The sequence below is a fragment of the Polypterus senegalus genome, chromosome 2 (genome assembly GCF_016835505.1).
Source record: "Polypterus senegalus isolate Bchr_013 chromosome 2, ASM1683550v1, whole genome shotgun sequence".
Lineage (NCBI taxonomy): Eukaryota > Metazoa > Chordata > Cladistia > Polypteriformes > Polypteridae > Polypterus > Polypterus senegalus.
In genome coordinates, this window is record NC_053155.1 from 164,732,124 (window position 1) to 164,752,214 (window position 20,091).

The following is a 20,091-nucleotide window of genomic DNA, read 5'->3' on the forward strand; positions in this document are numbered from 1 at the left end:
ACATAAAGTAAACAAGACACAAAACTGAGTTTACTGTTGTTCTCTTTGTTAATGTTTAAAACAGTAATCATCATAATTACACAAGTGTAACCATTTTTGAAGACAAAAAGTGCAATAAAAAGAATTGCTTGTGTGCTTGTAAATTACTCAGAACCTTATTGTATTGTAACAATATCTTAAAAAAAATCCTGAAAAGGTCATATTTTGCAGTTTAAAACATTCCATCTCTATTCAGTTCGTCATATCCAAATCACATAAAATAAATGTGAATGGGAACAAACTGCAAAAAAATATGTGGCCTCATACTGTAGTAACATTTGTTTTTGATTTCATTTTTTTTTATTTCATGTTACATTTTTACACATAATGAATTGTTTTTTATGGTTACATTATACTATGTTTAAACACAAACTCAGGGATATATGTTTTGTGTCTAATTTCACTGTTTCACAGAAACAGTAAATATAAGTTCATTTTCATTATTTAAATACTCTGTCTTGTGAAGTATCAACATTGTTTAAAATCCAAAAAATAAAAAGGAGCACAATACTCTCTATATATGTATATTTCATTTATAATAGAGAAACTGGAGTAAATATTAGCTAATCAGAAAATGTCACTAAATATAAAAATGTAGAAAATGTGCACATTATTTTTATTGTACAGCTTATTAATATCTGTTATTAGCTATTGTCATCTTAAACTTACATTATTATAATGCTTACAGACTTGTTTTTGTTAACTGTCACAGGTTTACACCATATGAGTGGTATAATCCCCACCCATGCAACCCTGACTCGGACGTGGTGGAAAACAATTTTACTTTACTAAATAGTTTCTGGTTTGGAGTTGGAGCTCTCATGCAGCAAGGTACATAGGTCACATGTCAATATTACACACATCCCGCAGTCTGCTGAGGCTTCTCTGCTGGTAAACTCCATTTTAGTACATTCCCTGCTTGCTGTAAAACTTGATTGAAGTATCCGTACAAAACTAATGCATAAAATTCACAAAATGTTTTAGAATAAGCCTAAAAGAGTAGACCTATTTAAACAATTTCCAGAATTGTGAGTCAAATGATCATATAAATATTATTCTTTGCCAATAAATTGTGTACTAAAACAGAATTAAGAGTTATTTATAAAACTATACACCTTACATGAGGCCATTCATAGATATAACAAATGAGTTTCAAAATTACTCTTCCCACTTAATTATTACATTATCTAAAACACAGAACCTTTTTACTCAAATCTGTATTATCTCTGTTTGCAAGAGTTGTTCAGGAAGACTGACTCTGGTCAAACGTACGTTAATGTTCCTTTTTATTATGTAGTCATTAACTCACATTATGAATAAAACTGCCAATACATCAGGTTTTACAGTACCATCTAAGTGTATTAATTGTGTGGCTGCCTTGTGTGTGTGTTTTCAGAGTTGAGTGTAGACCTAGTTTCCCATAACCACCCTACCAAATGGAGTTTACCGTCATACACAGCAAACTGGGGGATGCAGTGTCTGCTAGTTACCACTACCTTGGGTACATGACAGTCAGCCCCAACCAGATTCTGCTTGTTTTAGAAAAGCACAATAAACATTTGTGAACAAACAGATGTTTACATTATAAAGCTATGCTGTGAACATAAGTGGAATGTCTTATCCCTTTACAAAATATTTTAACAAAGATTGGCCAGTTGGTGTTAATCCACTCATTTAAAGATTTGTGCTGTGTTTTTTGTGTGTTATTGTGTTGAATTTGAAGTCTGTTTTGTTTGAAATTAATTGTGATGATCAGACTTTCTCTTTTCTACAGACCATGAGCAAAGTCTGGATCAGGATTGGCTGTCATGTCTGCCATAATGCACTAATGAGACTTCAGCAAGTACTTTTTGGAGCTACAACTAATACTAATAATTTGATACTAATTACACTAAACTACATTTATTCCAATATATTATAGACATTTCAGTCAACACAACTATAGTTATTTTACAGTTGCATATTCTTATCTATTTAAAGAACAACATAAAATAAAAATGTGCCGATCATTAATCATTTACTGTTCATAAAATATATAATTATTCAAGGTATTTTTTAAATGTATGTTTATATTTTATTCATCATAAGTATAATGTGACATATCTTGAAGTATGCATGATGGCATGTTTATTTTGATCTAATTTATAAGATGGGATATATCAGAAATCAAATTACATTTTGTCTAAAACACTGTATTTATGTACTGTTAATGACTTTACTATATTGAAGTCTATTTTGATTATCAATTCATCAAATATTGTAAATAGAAATAATTTAGATTTTTAACTTGAATTTCATATGTACTATATATATATATATATATATATATATATATATATATATATATATATATATATATATATATATATATAATCTCAATTTATCATCCACTGATAGAAATTGGGTATCCAAATGGAGAAAATTATTTTTCCCATTTTTTATTGGAAAGTTTGTTCTAAAATTGAGTTTTAGTATATAACTGTCTAGTTTGCTTTTGGGGATGCAACAAAATCCTAAGATATTATAGTATGTATCTTTACTTTTAAAAGGTATTTTATAAGGTCATGCATGAGCTGCTAGTGAAAAAATGAAAGAATTGGGAACTCAAATGACTGTCTACAAAAGGATGCAAAAATGGCTTAAATAACAAGAAACGGTGAGAGTAACATTAAAATTGGGGCTCTTTAGGTGCCACTGCTGCAGCTTTTTTAATATTGTAGCAACCTCAGGGTCTGGACCTTAAAGGAACATGCTCCTCAGGTGGCACAGACTGCCCAAGGGGGCAGGAGTATCTGGAGAAGTCAAATATAAAGCAGCCGTTAAGCAGCAGGTAGTCGGGGACACAGATACAGCACTTAGAGAGCAATTCAGAAACATCTTCTGGCTGCTAAAGTCCATCAACTTGGATGTCTGTGTTGCCTTTGACTCCCAGTGAACATAGAGAAGCAGAGCTGGTTGCCTTGTGTGAGTAGACAAGGAGACAAAGCCTCCAGGAGTGCATGGCACTGCTGAAGATCTGCGTGGAATTGTATAATCTTCATCAAAGAGGCCATACAGTCCTGGTGTAAAGAAGCTAATTCCATTCCTCAGTTTTGCAGTGGGTTGCTACAATATATAAATACTATGGATAAGAATATAAAAAATATGCACCTACCAATAATAAGGAAAATAAGTACCTAACTAGGCAGAGTGGCAGATAATCTAGATTCAACTGAGTTGTTACAGAGGGATGTGGGCAGAATACAGGCTTGGATAGATTTTGCAAGATGAATGTTTATGAAAATAAATGTAAAGTCTTACACATATAAAGTAAAAAAATACAATAGGAGCACTGAAACTGGACTGTTTGATTTCTACATTCAGACAGTGTACAGAAGTTATTAAAAAGGGTAACAGGATATTACATTACAAAAGAAGAAGTGTTGATGACAAGTGTAGGGTGATGATGCCTAAGCTATTAGCTAGGCCTAATCAAGAGTACTGTGTACAGTTTTGGTCTCCATATTACATAAACATTTTAGCGCACAAGAAAAAGTTTAGCGAGGAGCAACTAGGTTAATGCCAAAACAGAGAGATTTGAGTTATAAGATAGGAGCTGAACCTTTTCAGTTTAAGCAAACAGAAAATAAGGGTGACATGACTGAGATGCTTAAAATTATGAATGGAATTAAGAGTGAATTTCTGTTGCTATTTTAAAATGAATTCTTCTGTAAGAACACAGGAACACAAAATGGAACGTTACTAAGGGCCAATTTCACATAAATGCTGGACAGTATATCTTCACATGGAGATCTATAGACATGATAAATGTAAATAACCTGTTGTAAAAATGGACAAGAGGCCTATTTTTCTGGTTGCAAAATTCCTAATAATCAAAGGGCAGTGAAGGATAGAGGTTTAGAGGTAAATAATAAAAACTAAAGTATTATTATTATTATTATTACAGAGACATTTCTGGAACCTTGTATTATGCTTGGCAAATGACTTGAAAAAGTTTATTAATTTCACTTTTCATTTTTAAAATTCTTGAGCAAACGGTCTTTCTCTTGGACTCTGTAACAATTTTATACTGATAACTGACTTTTTAAATGCTGCAACATAAATCTACATTCATTTATTTAACTACATAATTATTGTTTCCTTTATTATAAATTAACCTTCTTCAACCTGCTTAATTCAATTTAGATTTGAGGAGCACTGGAGCCTATTCCAGTATCATCAGGCACAAGGCTCTAACCCAGGGGTCTCCAACCTTTTTCCCCTGAGAGCTACTTTTACAAAATGAAAATGGCCGAGACCTACTCATGTTTTCTAACGTTTATTCTCATAGCTTATTTCAACCCAAACAAACAGAATAAGTTGTTTTGCCTGAACATTTACAAAATGGTGTCCTCAACTCACAATTTGCATTAAAACATCACAAAAAATATTTAGTTCACATGCAAGTGCATTTTGTATGTTACTATGCATTTTGTAGTGTATCTCACACTATTGAATTAAAACATGAATGCTGTCAAAACAAAACAATGCAATTACAAATACACAGATATTACTTATTCATTTGTCATTTTGTTACATGTCACTGCTTCACATCACAAGAGTATTCACATGTCCAGTTGCATGTGTGATGTGTTTTTTAGTTAGTCAGATGACTGGCACTGCATGGAGTCAACAAGAGAGGTGTATGGTGGAGTGTAGCCACTTAGGTGTACTCTTATGGAGTCATTTAAATGTTCATCTGTCAGTCTTGTTCTGAACTTTGATTTCATAACATTCATGTTAGAGAAGGCAGACTCACAGAGGTATGTAGACCCAAACAAAGCAGACATATTCAGAGCTGTTTGGTGAAGATTCTTATAGTTATCTGGCTCTACTAAGCTCCAGAAATTCTGAGAATGCTGTAGAGACTTTAACTGCACATTATTTTGAAGGTTTACTAATATATAATACATAAAATACAATGTCTTTCTGTCTGTATGTTTGTCCACTTTTTACGAAAGAACTACTTAACAGATTTCGATTGGGCTTTTTTTCTATAATTTGCTTGAACATTCTGGTTGATTTTGTGACTTCTCTCATTTCGCTATGTATCATAGTTTGCTTACAGTACCGATTTATTTGCGTGAATCCAACAAAATACGCAGCGGGCCAAGGGGAGGGGCCTTCCTCACTCATTCCCCAGCTTTGGGGTGTGTTCCTTAACTCTGCTTAGCTAATAAATGAGAGAACAATTGAATTCAACTTGGTTTGATATTTAAAATAAAGTGTTACTGATGAGTTTGAGTCCAGATATTCTGTTAATTGTATGCTACATTGAAAAGATAAATTGCAATTCAGATTGTGGATCGTGATTTTGTGTTAAAAAGATCGTGATATGATTTTTTGGAAAGATCGCCCACCCCTATATAGCGGGTTGGATAATGGATGGATGGAAGTTTCTAAATTTATGTAGGATTCATTAACCCTTTGGTGAGCTACTTGGAAAGGGGTTGCGAGCTACCAGTAACTCACGAGCGACGTGTTGGAGACCCCTGCACACATCCACCTGGCACTAGTGTATACTCACATTAACCTGTGTGACAGATTTAGGGTTTTCTCGCACCCTTGTACCCTCGGACCACACGTCAGACACCAGATAAAAGTCCAAATAATTATTTATTATAATAATAAAGTGAACAAAGCACGCTCCTCTCCATAATTCTCAAATGAACAATACAATAATCCAATAAACCAATCCTGCACTCCCAGACGCTTAGCCACCCTGCCTCCCAACTCAGCTCGCACGTCTGGGATTTCCCATAGTCCTTTATACTTCTTGACCCGGAAGTGTTTGAGCCCTCAGTCCATGTGATTATACAACACTTCCGGGTTGGGTAATTCTCTTTTTCTTCAGCCCGGAAGTATATCATTCCTTCTATTTCCGCAATCGTGAATTACTTCCGGGCTATAAGGAAAATATAAGTCCTTGGGCCTCCCTACAGCGTCCTCCGGTGGCCCCCATGGTATCCAGCAAGGCTGTGGTGAAAGACTCCAAGTTCCAGGATACTCTGCTGGAATTCGGGGCCCTTTCATGTTGCAGGGATGGCTCCATCTGGCAGTTTGGGGGTGTTGGCTGGGATACACGGCCGGCAATCCCTCACACCTGCCATTCATGTTTTTGGAGAAGAAAACCAAAGTAAAAATACTTACTAAAATATAGAGAACATGAAAACTCCACAAAGACAATGGATGATGTTGGATGGTAATCAGAATGCAAGATCCTTAAAATAAACTTATATTGCTGGGAATAATACAGGATCACCGGTATATTTGTAAAATAAATATATCCAAGAAGTGAAACCGTATACTATATACCAGGGGTGCCCACACTTTTTCGGCTTGCGAGCTACTTTTAAATTGACCAGGTTGAAATGATCTACTTACATTCAGAATGAATGTATATATATATACACTGAGTATACTTTATACATAAAATGTATGTTGTCTTACCTTGCATAACTGAATAGCCATTATGGCACAATAACAATTCAATACATTTATGGTCATTACAGTATTTGGATCTAGTAATCGTCATGTGGGAAAAGGCTGACTCGTATAAATAAGTAGGGCCGAATAATGCAGTCAAGGAGCTTTTGAATTCAGCCAAGTGAAAAATGATGGCTGTTTGATTAACTGTGATTTTAGTTCCCTCTCCTTTCTCTTTCTCAGATCACTTTTTGGAAGTACGTCAGTTTCGTCGTTTTATGTACAATTCGAAAGTGCCTATCCACATTTTCCTTCTTGGGAATAGCAACGATAGATTGACAGATCAGACAAACACACTTCGATTGAGAAAAAAATCCTCTTCCAATTCCACATCCAGCCCATACCCTCCACAAACAATTTTTTTTAAATCCCTTCTTTAGTCAATATAAAGTGGAAGGCTAACTAGATCACAGCCAGAGTTTTGCAGTAGCTTGCGTGTTTGATCGTGCGTGCAGGATGACCAGTGTGTTAGAAGAGAAGAGATCTCAGCCTGGCCGCCCTGTATGTCAATGAAGTGGTAAATGCCATAGGGAGAATATATGATAGACTTACGTTTAAAAAAAAAATTTTTTGAATGCAACACGATCTACCTGCACTACCTTTGTGATCTACCGGTCGATCGCGATCGACGCATTGGGCACCCCTGCTATATATTGTACATATCCATCCATCCACTTTCTAACCCGCTGAATCTGAACACAGGGTTACGGGGGTCCGCTGGAGCCAATCCCAGCCAACACAGGGCACAAGGCAGGAACCAATCCTGGGCAGGGTGCCAACCCACCGCAGGACACACACAAACACACCCACACACCAAGCACACACTAGGGCCAATTTAGAATCACCAATACTGTACATATACATATACTATATAATAAAATAAATAGCAGCAGATGCAAATGGAAACTTAGTAGAATTAATTGCATTAGAATTGTATGATTTTTTTTAAATTATGTACTTAAAACATACTGTTTTATATAATGCCTCTTTTGAGAAAGCTTTTATTAGTTGTAGGTAATTTGTAAGAAAGTGTTAAATTTGTTTGCAGTAAATATATTAACCCTGTAAAAATGTTACATTTGTTTGCAGTAAATACATTAACCCTGTATTCTTGTTGAACAGAAGCACTTCAGAATAATTTTGATGAGAAAATGCAATTCAGCTGAATATGCTCATGAAGCCTGTTCACTTAATTTCTGCAAAATAACATTGACTCAAGTTCTGAAGGTTGCTAAATTCCTACTCTATAACACACTCCCTAGGAATTTATTTATTGCGTCTATAATTCTCTGTGTGAAGATAAGTCGATTGTCAAGGCTAATACAAGGTTCCAGTAATTTCTCAGTAATAATAATAACTCAGGGTCTCCATCCCCTACTCGCTCACCCACCTCTGGGTTTGGTTTACTGGATACACAATTGTTTAGAGATTCTTATTTTCATGGGAATTGTTACATATACATTATTTTTATTTTTACTTTAAAACTTTTGTAAAAACAATACATGGTTAAGTCTCTTTCTTGCAGGACGTATAACACTGCTCGCATTGTGAAGGGGGGCGGCTGAACACACGCTAAGGAGATGCCATCGGATCAGCTGCTGTCTTTCTACTGCTGCTGCTGGAGAGCTGCATGTTTTGTTTGTTGCGCTGCACGTCAGCCATTTAAAAGCCTGTACAGCAGCTGTCCTTTTGCCACTTCGCATCTCTGCTGCTCGCATTTTAAATGGGGGCTTAACACATACTAAGGAGATGCAGTCGGATCATCTGCTGGCTTGCTGCGTATTCTGCTTGTCATTTGCCATTGTTTTAAAAACTGGAATCACATGAAGTGTGTATGCCAAAAGCATTCCATCAACTGCTAGGTTAGATGTCCATGAACATGAACTGAAATGTTGTCTCACTGTCTTGTCTCGCGGGACGTTAAAGTGTCTCTCTCGGAACATCAAATTGTCTTCCGAGAAGATCAAGTCTCGTCTCCCTAGTCTCCTGGCCAAGATTTTTTTTATAATAGAGAGATAATACTTTAGCTTTTATCATTTACCTCTAAAACTCCACCATTCCCTGTCCTTTCATTGTTATGAGTTTTGCATCCAGAAATATAGGCCTCTTGTTCTCTTTCTTACAGCTCTAAGAACAGGAAACTCTCATTTACGCAAGACAAAACATGCAGCCCATGCAGTCATTCACACATTGTGAGTATCTGCTCTATATTTATTGACTGTTTGCTGTAGCTGAATCAGTCTCATATATGGAACATATAATGAGTAAATCCTACATGCTCCACAATGCTTGTCCAAAATGTAATGTCTATTTTTCTTTAACTTGGACGATCCAATGTTTAAAGGAGCAAATGCCAGCTCAATTTTCAACATAAAACTGTAATGTAATCACTTATTTAAAGTATTTTTTATGAATACTGTTATGAATCATGAACACTGATTTGTATTCACACTTGTATATTATATTTGAATAAATGTAAGAGTGTATTTAAAATCATAATTTTATTGTTTTAAAAACATTTTAAAACAGATATCCAACAAAACTGTCTGTTTCATGGTTACTGCCACAATAACAACTTTATGCTTCGTAGGTATTATAAATGTATATTTAGTTGATAATGTTATTAAAACAATTTCATATCCTTACATGTATGAGTGCCATTTTTAACATTTGCATAATGATATCTACTAATACATGTCTAAGAAAGGCTATGACCCCTGTACATTTTATTTTAATGTATGCAGAAGAAACCTTTCAGATGATATTATAAAGGCCGTTATTAATAGGAGGTAAAATGTTAAAAATAGATATTTCAAAAATAAAGGTGAAATGATTTTCTTTGTATGAGATTGTTGGCAAATTAATCTCTAATTAGTTAGAAAAGCTAAGTCTTTATTCTTATATTTAGTTTTAGAAAATACTCATTACAACAGTAAGCTTTTTATAGACATTTGACAGCCAAATAAAATCAAGATTTTGTTCTTACAGCCAAACAAAGTTAGTGCAATGGTTAATGATGCTGTGTGACAGCTGTAGAAGGCTGGGATCAATGAGATCCTAGACTGATAAAAATGTGCACATTCTTTTCTTGGTTGTGTATGAGTTTTTTTCTACATATTTAATTTTCCTGCTTGTGTGCTTGTTAGGATATACTGCAATTTTAAAGCATGTCTTGTAAGAGACAGCTCCCTTTTCCAAAGTTGGATCATACAAACATCTTCAAAAAATGCCCATCAACATACTTTTACTATTTATTGTAAATATCTAGGCTGTTTATAAAGTGGTTAAGTGATTGTATTACATGTCTTTCACATAAATAACGAACATACTAGATGCATTATAGAAAAAAAGTAATTTCTATCCTGGTTGATTTCACCTCCCATAATTTTCCAGTTTCATCATTACCATTTATAGGCTCTTTGATTTTTTACTAGTGCACTGCTGTAAATTTGTGTTGGGTTACTGTAAAAATTAAATTTAAAAACGATTTGAAATTAGTTCTTTTAAATTAGAAAACAAATTGATTAGTTGCGATCTTGTTGAAAAAAAAGGCACTTCAGGTTTTCTCATCATCCTCCATCCTGACTACACCTAGGTATTTGATGCATATTCCAATGCAAATATAGAATACTTTACAGAGGATATGAGTTACCTAGACTTCATCTCAGTGGAAAGAATACAAAGGTGAGTGTCAAGCCCATGACACCAAAGACCAATTAAAATGCTTAAAGCATGTCTCAGTGGTGGGGCACAGAACTGTGTAAGTAATGAAGAAAACTTTGATCATTTTAGTAGCAGAATGCTGAAAGGAGATAATGTTCTTAAACATGAGATCACAGGACACTTTATTAGAAACTTCATGAAACTTCAATGATAGTTCATTCAGTGCGCCAATGATGTTACATTCTATACATTGTAAATTTAGATGAAAGATGCATGGTATAAATGGTGGCCAACTATCTGCTTTACTGTGAAGTAAATTGAATAGGACAAATAAAATATGTATGATCATGATCTTAGGTGTACACTGAAATTTATGCCAGAGACATTTCAAATTCATTATCAATGAAGTTTACCTGCTCCTTAGTATGATTATACTAGATTGGACCAGATATTGAATGCTGTCTAAAATTCTCTTTTGAGTGAAGTATAAAGCCTGTAATGCATTGCAACATTCCTCACATTATACCCTGCAAATCGATGGCTTCTCCCAGTTTTAATGTGATGTTTTTCTTTTGTTAATGCTATGTCAGCACGAACAATGAGCCCAGCTTCTTCTCACTTCTCATCAGTGGCTGACTATGGTGCCCTGGCTGCACACTGAACATTCATCGCATTTGTAAAAGCATACTTGAAGATCTCTATCTGCTTATATACACTTTGGTATTATATTATTCTGATACTGAGCAAAGGGAACTAATCACAACCTATGTGAAAGTTGCATACAGAAACAAGATATCACAACCTTTTCAGATAGTATAGTGTAGACCTGTGCCAGTATACAGCTAGCCCTACATCAATGATATTGTACACTTTACTCAAATAAATTTTAAGTGAGCAGTTTTTGAATTTAAACTAACAAAAATTGAAACCAAAGCTGACTGATATATTTTTCAAGACCAGAATTATTCAAAATATCATGCACAAAATGGGGTGCAAATAGTTCTATGGCTATGGGTAACAAAGCAGTGTGCCAGTAGCAGCATGTAGTGTGGCTTCTGGAACTGTGCCTCCTGGCACCCAGGAGTTATATTTTGACAATGGGACTCAAAATCGTGGCGTCCACAAAATTAAAAAAAAAAAAAACACCAAAAATGGCATTATGATGAATGAAATTACAAAATTAATAAAATATAATTCATTCTAATGACTTGATTTGAACAAAATAATACTAAACTGGTCCATGACATTCAAAACCTACAAAAATCAATAGAAAATTTGTAATAAATTTTCAACTATATCTGCATTGTCACAGTAAATTGAGCAGATTAAAATGTAAATTTTAAAAATGAGCAGTGATAAAGAACATCAAAGAAAAAACAAGTCCATGAAATCAAAGGAATTGCTTGCAGAGCTTAGAGACAGTATTTAGTCAAGGTACAGAAATGGAGAAGGTTACAAAAAATCCTGCATCACTGAAAGTTCCCAAGAGGACAGGCACTTTTACAGTTCTTAAATGTTAGACATTTAGAACAGCCATGACCCTTTCTAGAGCTGGCCAACCTGATCAATCATGGGAGAAGGGCCATAGTAAGAGAGGTGAAAAGGAACCCAAATGCAGACGTGCAAAGCTTATTGTGTTATACTCAAAAAACTCTGGCTGTATCTATTGCCAAAAGTGTGTCAACTAAGTAAATGATCATGTCAATGAGATACTTCTTTTTCTTTTTTTTAAATACATTTTTAAAATTCTGTTTTCCCTTTATCATTCGGGGGTTATAACTGCTGCTTATTGTGGTGGAAAAATTTATTTAAATGATTTTAACATGGCTGTAGCATGCACATATGGCACCCTAGTTATTATTTTTACTGAGAAATTACTGGCCCTTGTATTAGGCTTGACAATCGACTTATCTTCACACAGAGAATTATAGAAACAATAAATAAATTACCAGGGAGTGTGTTACAGACTAGTAACCTTTAGAACTTGAGTCAATGTTATTTTGCAGAAATTAGGTGAACAGGATTCATGAGCATATTCAGCTGAATTGCATTTTCTCATCAAAAAAGTGAAGGGGTCAGAATACTTTCTGAATCCACTGTATAGGCTCCTTATTTTGGTAAAATATAAATTTGTTCTATTTGTCTAAATAAAAAATAGCACTTTTTTAAAAAAGAAAATCAGGAGCCTAAACCTCTGTATATTGTATAGACTACTGTTTAGTTAAATTAAAAATTTCTCCATTGTTGAGGTGGCTGACCGGAGCTGTGGCCGTAAGGTGGTCAGTGCCTTTCCTGGCAGCAATTCCCAAACTCATTGGTGGACACCGGTGAGGGATGCCGCCAAGCTGAAGGAGTCCTACAGGACTGTTTTGTCCTGTGGGACTCTGGAGGCAGCTGATAGGTACCTGCAGGCCAAGCAGAATGTGGCTTCAGTGGTTGCTGAGGCAAAAACTTGGGTGTGGGAGGAGTTTGGGGAGGCCTTGGAGAAAACTTTTGGACGGCTTCATAGGAGATTCTGGTCCACCATCTGGTGTCTCAGGAGGAGTAAGCCATGCAGTGTCAACACCATATATGGTTGGGATGGTGCGCTGCTGACCTCAACTCTGGATGTTGTGGCTCGGTGGAGGAAGTACTTTGAAGACCTCCTCATTCCCACTAACATGCCTTCCAATGAGGAAGGCCTGGGGACTCAGAGGTGGGGTCTCCCATCTCTGGGACTGTGGTCACCGAGGTGATCAAAAAAACTCTTTGGTGGCAGGGCCCCAGGGGGTGGATGAGATACGCCCGCAGTTCCTCAAGGTTCTGGATGTTGTAGGACTGTCCTGGTTAACACGCCTTTGCAACATCGCATGGACATCGGGGACAGTGCCTCTGGTTTGGCAGACCGGGGTGGTGGTCCCCCTCTTTAAGAAAGGGGACCGGAGGTTGTGTTCCAACTACAGAGGGATCACACTCCTCAGCCTCCCTGGAAAAGTCTATTCGGAGGTCCTGGAGAGGAGGGTCTATCAGACAGTCGAACCTCAGATTCAGGAGGTTTTCGTCCTGGTCACGGAGCAGTGGACCAGCTCTACACCCTTTGCAGGGTCCTGGAGGGGTGTTTGCCCAACCAGTCTACATGTGTTTTGTGGACTTGGAAAAGACATTCGACCCTGTCCTTTGGGGAATCCTGTGGGGGTTGCTCCGGGAGTATGGAATACTGGACCCCTTGATAAGGGCTGTTCTGTCCCTGTACAACCAGTGTCAGAGCTTGGTCCGCATTGCTGGTATTAAGTCAAATCCGTTTCCAGGGGGAGTTGGACTCCGCCAGGGCTGCCCTTTGTCACCAATTCTGTTCCTAACTTTAATGGACAGAATTTCTTGGCGCAGCCAGGGTGTTGAGGTGTCCGGTTTGGTGGACTCAGGATTGAGTCACTGCTTTTTGCAGATGATGCTATCCTGTTTACTTCATCAGGCCATGATCTTCAGCTCTCTCTGGATTGGTTCACAGCTGAGTGTGAAGCGGCTGGGATGGGAATCAGCACCTCCAAATCAGAGACCATGGTCCTCAGCCGGAAAAGGGTGGAGTGCCCTCTCGGGATTGGGAGCGAGATCAAGTATCTTGGGGTCTTGTTCATGAGTGAGGGCGTGAGATCGACAGGCGGATCAGTGCGGCATCCGCAGTGATGCAGGCTCTGCATCGGTCTGTCGTGGTGAAAAAGGAGCTGAGCAGTAAGGCAAAGCTCTCAATTTACCAGTCGATCTACGTTCCTACCCTCACCTATGGTCATGAGCTATGGGTAGTGACCGAAAGAAATGAGTTTCCTCTGCAGGGTGTCTGGGTTTTCCCTTAAAGATAGAATGAGAAGCTCAGTCATCAGGAAGGGGCTCAGAGTAGTGCCGTCGAGAGGAGTCAGATGAGGTGGCTCTGGCATCTGGTCAGGATGTCTCCTGGATGCCTCCCTGGTGAGGTGTTCCAGGCACGTTTAACAGGGGGGAGGCCCTGGGGAATACCCAGGACACGCTAGATTGGCTATGTCTCCTGGCTGGCCTGTGAATGGCTCAGGATTCCCCCGGAAGAGCTAGAAGAAGTGGCCAGGGAGAGGGAAGTCTGGGCATTTCTGCTCAAGCTGCTGCCCCCGCGACCTGATCTCGGATAAGCAGAAGAGGATGGATGCATGGATAAATTAAAAATGCATTGTTTTAAATGAAAATACAATTAAGGTATTTGTTAAATTAAAAAAAAAACAGAATGCAGCAGCACCTTATACTTCCACAGATGTTACACATATCACCATTTCCAGTACTCTACACTGAAAAAATGGCATGTAAGATTAAAATAAAAAACATGTACATCAGTTGGCACATAATAAAATTGTTTTTAAAACAAAAATAATTTAATTATGTTTAATGCACTAAATTATTATATATCCTGAAACATGATATTTTTATATTAAATGAATGAAAAGTTTTCATTTTCTGTTATGTTAAATGAACATGACATGCCAACAAAACGTAATATTTTAACAAATGTTTTATAAACTTTTTAAAAAATGCATCTCAATGAGTTACGTAGCTATAACCTTTTTAGGTTGTTAATTATACTTGTTCCAGTATCATTTTATAGTTCATGTTCAAAGTTATTAATAAGAAATCAACAGGTGTGCTTATACTAAAACTAGTTTTATTTGGTAAAAACAATACAAACTAACAAAAGTACAAAATATAATTAATCAAAAGGTGAAATGTACAACATACAAGAACATATCTTCTTTGGCTGTGCCACAATGCCATGACCAATGTAGAACTAAATATGAACACAATATAGACCTTGGACAGAGTATTATATTATAAAATACATTTATTTATATTTATGTAACATATATTATGTAATAAATGTTAAATTTATTGCTGTTTGACACCACATATATCTATAGTAAGTAGATGGATGCTTGGTGGCGCTATTGCCCACCTTTTCCCCAACAGACAGTACGCAGGGCATGGGGTAAAATCACCAAGAAGTCGATTTTTAATTATTTTCTTAAATAAAGTGCACAAAGCACCTCCACCACCCCAATACACAATAAATCAATAATCACAAATATAATACTAAAATCCTCCTCCCCCAGCAGCTCTGTTACACTCCCTCCCAACTCCGGATAAGCTTGCTGGGGTCTCCTAAAGTCCTTTATATAGTCCTTGACCCAGAAGTGCTTCTGTCCATGTGATTCAATAGCACTTCTGGGTCAGATGAAGACTTATATTTTTCTTCAGCCCAGAAGTACTTCTGTTCTTCCGTCCCCGTGACTTGGGAATACTTCCGGGCTACAGGGAAAATAAAAATCCCTGGGCCTCCCTGCAGCGTCACATGATGGCACCCATGGCACCCAGCAGGGCTATGAAGCCAAACTCCATCTCCCATGGTGCCCTGCAGGAATCTGAGGCACCCCCATGCTGCAGGGAAGACGCCATATAGTGTCTTGGATGTGTCAGCCGGGATGAGCTGCCTGCCATCCATCACAGTATATATACATATATACTATGGACTATGGCCAGCCAGTCATCCCCGCCAATACCCCCAGGCCGCCAGGTGGAGCTCTCCCTGCAGCATGGATTTGGCCCGAATGCCAGCAGGGAATTCTGGACATTGGTGTTTTTACCGACAGACCTGCTGGATACCACAGGGACCCCTAGAGGACGCTGCAGGGAGGCCCAGAACATCATATGTTCCCTATAACACGGAAGTACATCTTAGTCACAGCGACAGGGGAGATGATGTACTTCCGGGATGAAGAAGAAGACTTTTTATCTGACCCAGAAGTGATAGGAAGTCACATAGACTGAAGGATTGGAAACACTTCTGGGTCAGGCAGTATAAAGGACTATTCGAAATCCCCAGACGTCGAGCTGAGCTGGGTGGAAGGGTGGCAACGCATCTGGGAGTGGAGGATTGGTTTATTGTATTGAGAATTGTATGAGTATTGTGGAGATGAGGGTGCTTTGTGCACTGTATATTAATAAAAAGTCAACATATTAGGCTTTATTATTTGTCCCTATTAATAATATTTATCTGGTTGAGCAATGTTATGTGAATACTAATAAATTCAGCAATGCTGAAAGTTGTTGACTCGTAACAAAAGTCAGAACTTTTGTTTTTTTTAAGTATGTAAGCGCACCTGTACTAAGCGAATAAATCTAGACAATTTAATAGTACTTTTACTGACTTATGACGGTATAGTTAGTGAGAATAGTTTGGTCAAACATTTAAAGAGCATGGAAGGAAAATCAGAGTAACGCTAGTCTGTGTGATGAAGTGTTTTAAATGAATATCTGAATAATTCTCGTGTGTGTGTTTTTTTTTTAGTTTTATTTCACTAACCTTTTGCTCTTAACCGGCGACAATAACTCAAACCCACAGCCTGTTACTTCTTTGAAATTCACCTGACTTTACCACCAGGCTGTCTAACCTCCACTGATGATAAATCCTCTTGGTGCGTATTAAATTCTGGTGAGGACTAAACATAGCTACCTGTATTTTGACTTCTACCTAAATAACTGAATGTAGTATATTGCACATCCCACAAGATTCAATAAATTAAACATGATCGAGTTATGTTCAAAAGTGGAACATAAACAATACATGTAATATAAAGTTAAAACATTTTTGTAAATTTTATGGTCAATAAAATGCTTACCAGAGGCTGTTATTTCTGAAACATTAAAGGAAGTACAGAATGTCACAGAAAGTAATAATTATTTTCTTCAGCTTCATATCTGAAAAAGTTTTTACCTTATACATCACTGTTGCTGCGGTGGTCTGGCGTTGATCTGGGGATTGTTTCCTGCCTTGCTCCCTGTGTTGGCTGGGATTGGCTCCAGCAGACCCCCATGACCCTGTAGTTAGGATATAAGAGGCTGGATAATGGATGGATGGATGGACATCACAGTTGGGGCGGCATGGTGGTGCAGTGGCACTCAATAAGATGTGCAATAGGCTGGACAACATGAATGTTGAGGCTACAAGGACTGAAATGTCTAGTATTCTCATAAATGTTTGCTGTCTGTTACAGCTCATGTATATTTTACTCTAAAGGTAATTTTATACTAAAGCTTTCTAGGAAAAATGTGAAACAAATGTTTTTCAGAATTGCATCATAAAGGCATTAAGGTATTTATCATAGGTTTAGTTAACTTTGCACTCTTCTTCCTTTAAACAATGATCCCTTGTATTGATCATTATTGCAAACATAATGTTAATGTGTATTGGAAATTGTTAAATATTTATTGCAACTTAGTAGCAGACAAAAAGAAATTAACTTAGAGTAAGACGCATTATAACATATGACCATGTTGCCTATTGATATGTGCAACAATAAAAAAAAGCCAGTTTCAGATTTTGTATGGCATCTGTAATGTAATTTTGCAATTGAGAATAAGTAGTAGGAAGTAAAATTCTGCAAATTTTATTGTTGGATATGTTTCATAAAAGAAACATTTGTAAATAATTCCAGATAGCAAATTGCACAAAGATTATTAATTGTTTTCTTCTCACTCCTGCATTCTAGTGTAATGTATTATCTGTCAAAGAAGAAATAGGGAAGAATATATAAACTTCCATCACTATTAGGCTAATTAAAATATAATCCAACTCTTGTGTTGCATATGGTATGTGTAAAGAAAAAATGTACCTATATAAATCCGTTTTCTTCCACTCTTAAAATTACTAATTGTACATAATAAATTATTGATTTAAAAATAAATTACTCAGTGTCCATAAACCTAGATCTTAGCCCTTTGGAGGAAGCTGAAGTGATGACTGAAGCCTGCAATGTAGCAAAAGAAAAATTCCTTACATTCAATATTAGAATGATCAAAATAGAGACAAGAAATAATTTGGAACATCTGAGAATAATAATTTGTAATTGTTGTGAAAAACTTTTATTCATAAAATTTTAAATTGTATTCTTTTAAGTTATTTTTAGATGAACTGCCCTTTCTTACAAATTTTAAATCTTAAATGCAAAAAATAAAAATTGTCTCTCTAAGAATGAGCCTGCATGCTATAACTTTTATTTTTCAACTCCCATAACAGATGGTGGAGATGACATAAGATTATGAAAAGAAATAAAACTACACTATAAGTGATATACTGTAATTATAATTTATTATTGTGTACCACTTGACCTTGAAATAGACTGGTGCCCTGACCAGGGCTAGTTTTCATCTTGCTCCTGAAGCTGTTGGGATAGGCTTTGACTCTTAGTGAAGATGAATTAGATTAAATAGGTTTGAGAACTCTTACTAAAAAGATTGTTTTTTTTTAAATACATTTTTAAAAGTGAAACAATTTAAGGCATTTAAATTAAATGTAGGAATAATTCTCTATATTTAAATGCAAAAGAATTAGTTGATTTGCTTTCATTTATTAAAAAATGGTGGCATTGAAAATGTATATGCAATTAAGCTCAAATTGTCACCTTTTGTGCTGAAAAAATATTTATTTTTGAATTGCAATAAACAAAGCAAATAATAAAACAGCACTGGATCTTTAAAAGGTGAAGATATGAACTAGTGGTTTCTAAAGGCATTTAGAGAAAATGTTTCTTTTAAACTTTTTAATTTAATGAAATTTAACAGTCTGCAGAAATTGTTTTGGATGACATAGTTGTGTAATGTTTAGTCTGTGTTTGGCAGCTTTCCCAAAGTACTCAGGTCTATTCCCAGAACCCAAAGATGTGTTAAAAAAGATTATTGAGACCTCTGTATTGGCCCAGTGAGGATGTTCATGTACCCAGAACAACCCTTACTAAATCAGTTTAGGATTAACAATTAGTCTGATGTGTGAATCTTTGATATCTTTGAGGGCAAAACTAAGAACCTAGATATAAACCCATGCAAGGGAGAATGTGCAGACTCCAAACAGACAATGCAATAATGATTTGAACTCAAGAAACTGGAGGTGTAAGGTGGCAACACTAATGTCAAAACATGAGGATTAAGTTACCTTTTTTTTTTTTGCAAAACCTTTAATTAAATGTAGATAAAAATCCATCCATCCATCCATTTTCCAACTTGTTGAATCCGAACACAGGGTCACGGGGGTCTGCTGGAGCCAATCCCAGCCAACACAGGGCGCAAAGCAGGAACCAATCCCAGGCAGGGCGCCAACCGTAGATAAAAATGAAATTAAAAATTCACAGACTGTTGCATTAGATTTTAAATCATAATTCTCCTTTGAAATCAGAGTGTACTATTGAGAAGCAATTTGCTCTGTTAGATTTTGATCACTTTGTGTGTTATAAGGTATGACCTGCAGTCTTACTGTTGTAAATAGCTTTCGTTTATTTCACTATCAGGTAAGTATGAGTTTCATTAATCAAACAGTTAAACATCTTATTCCCTATGACATAATGGCATTAATATGTCTTTCTGAACTCAATAATGTCAGTATAGACTAGATTAAGTAGGTATGAGAATGTTATGTTTTGTTATTATGTTGTCTTCTATAGTAATACAACTTTCATCCATATTAAAAATGTATGTGTCCAAACATGCTGCTTTTATGACTGTAGTAGACATATTGAACAGTAAAAGAGAAGGCCAGCATCACAGGTTAGGTGTTTTTAGAATATAAAAAAGTAATTTTGTAATTAACTTTGTGTTTCAGTTGTTAATAATTTCTTGGAAGTTGCTTCCTTTGCATCAGCTGTAATACACTATAACATGGTGTCACATACCAGTGTATTTTGGTTTCTGATATATTTTTATCTGATACAAAGTGTCAAGGAAAAATTATACATTTTAGAAACATATATGCATTTAGTTCATGAACACTCTAATGACTATTTACTTATCTTTTGTCTACTTGCGTTGTTCTTTGATGTTATG

General features: G+C 36.3%; 1 protein-coding gene across 1 annotated transcript in view; it reads left to right on the forward strand.

Moving 5' to 3' along the window:
• Positions 1–20,091, forward strand: part of LOC120524431 (glutamate receptor ionotropic, kainate 1-like) — a 491,483-nt gene that overhangs the window by 439,134 nt on the left and 32,258 nt on the right. Inside the window, 1 exon segment of the mRNA XM_039746284.1 lies at positions 752–870. Coding sequence (XP_039602218.1) covers positions 752–870 — 119 coding nt within the window.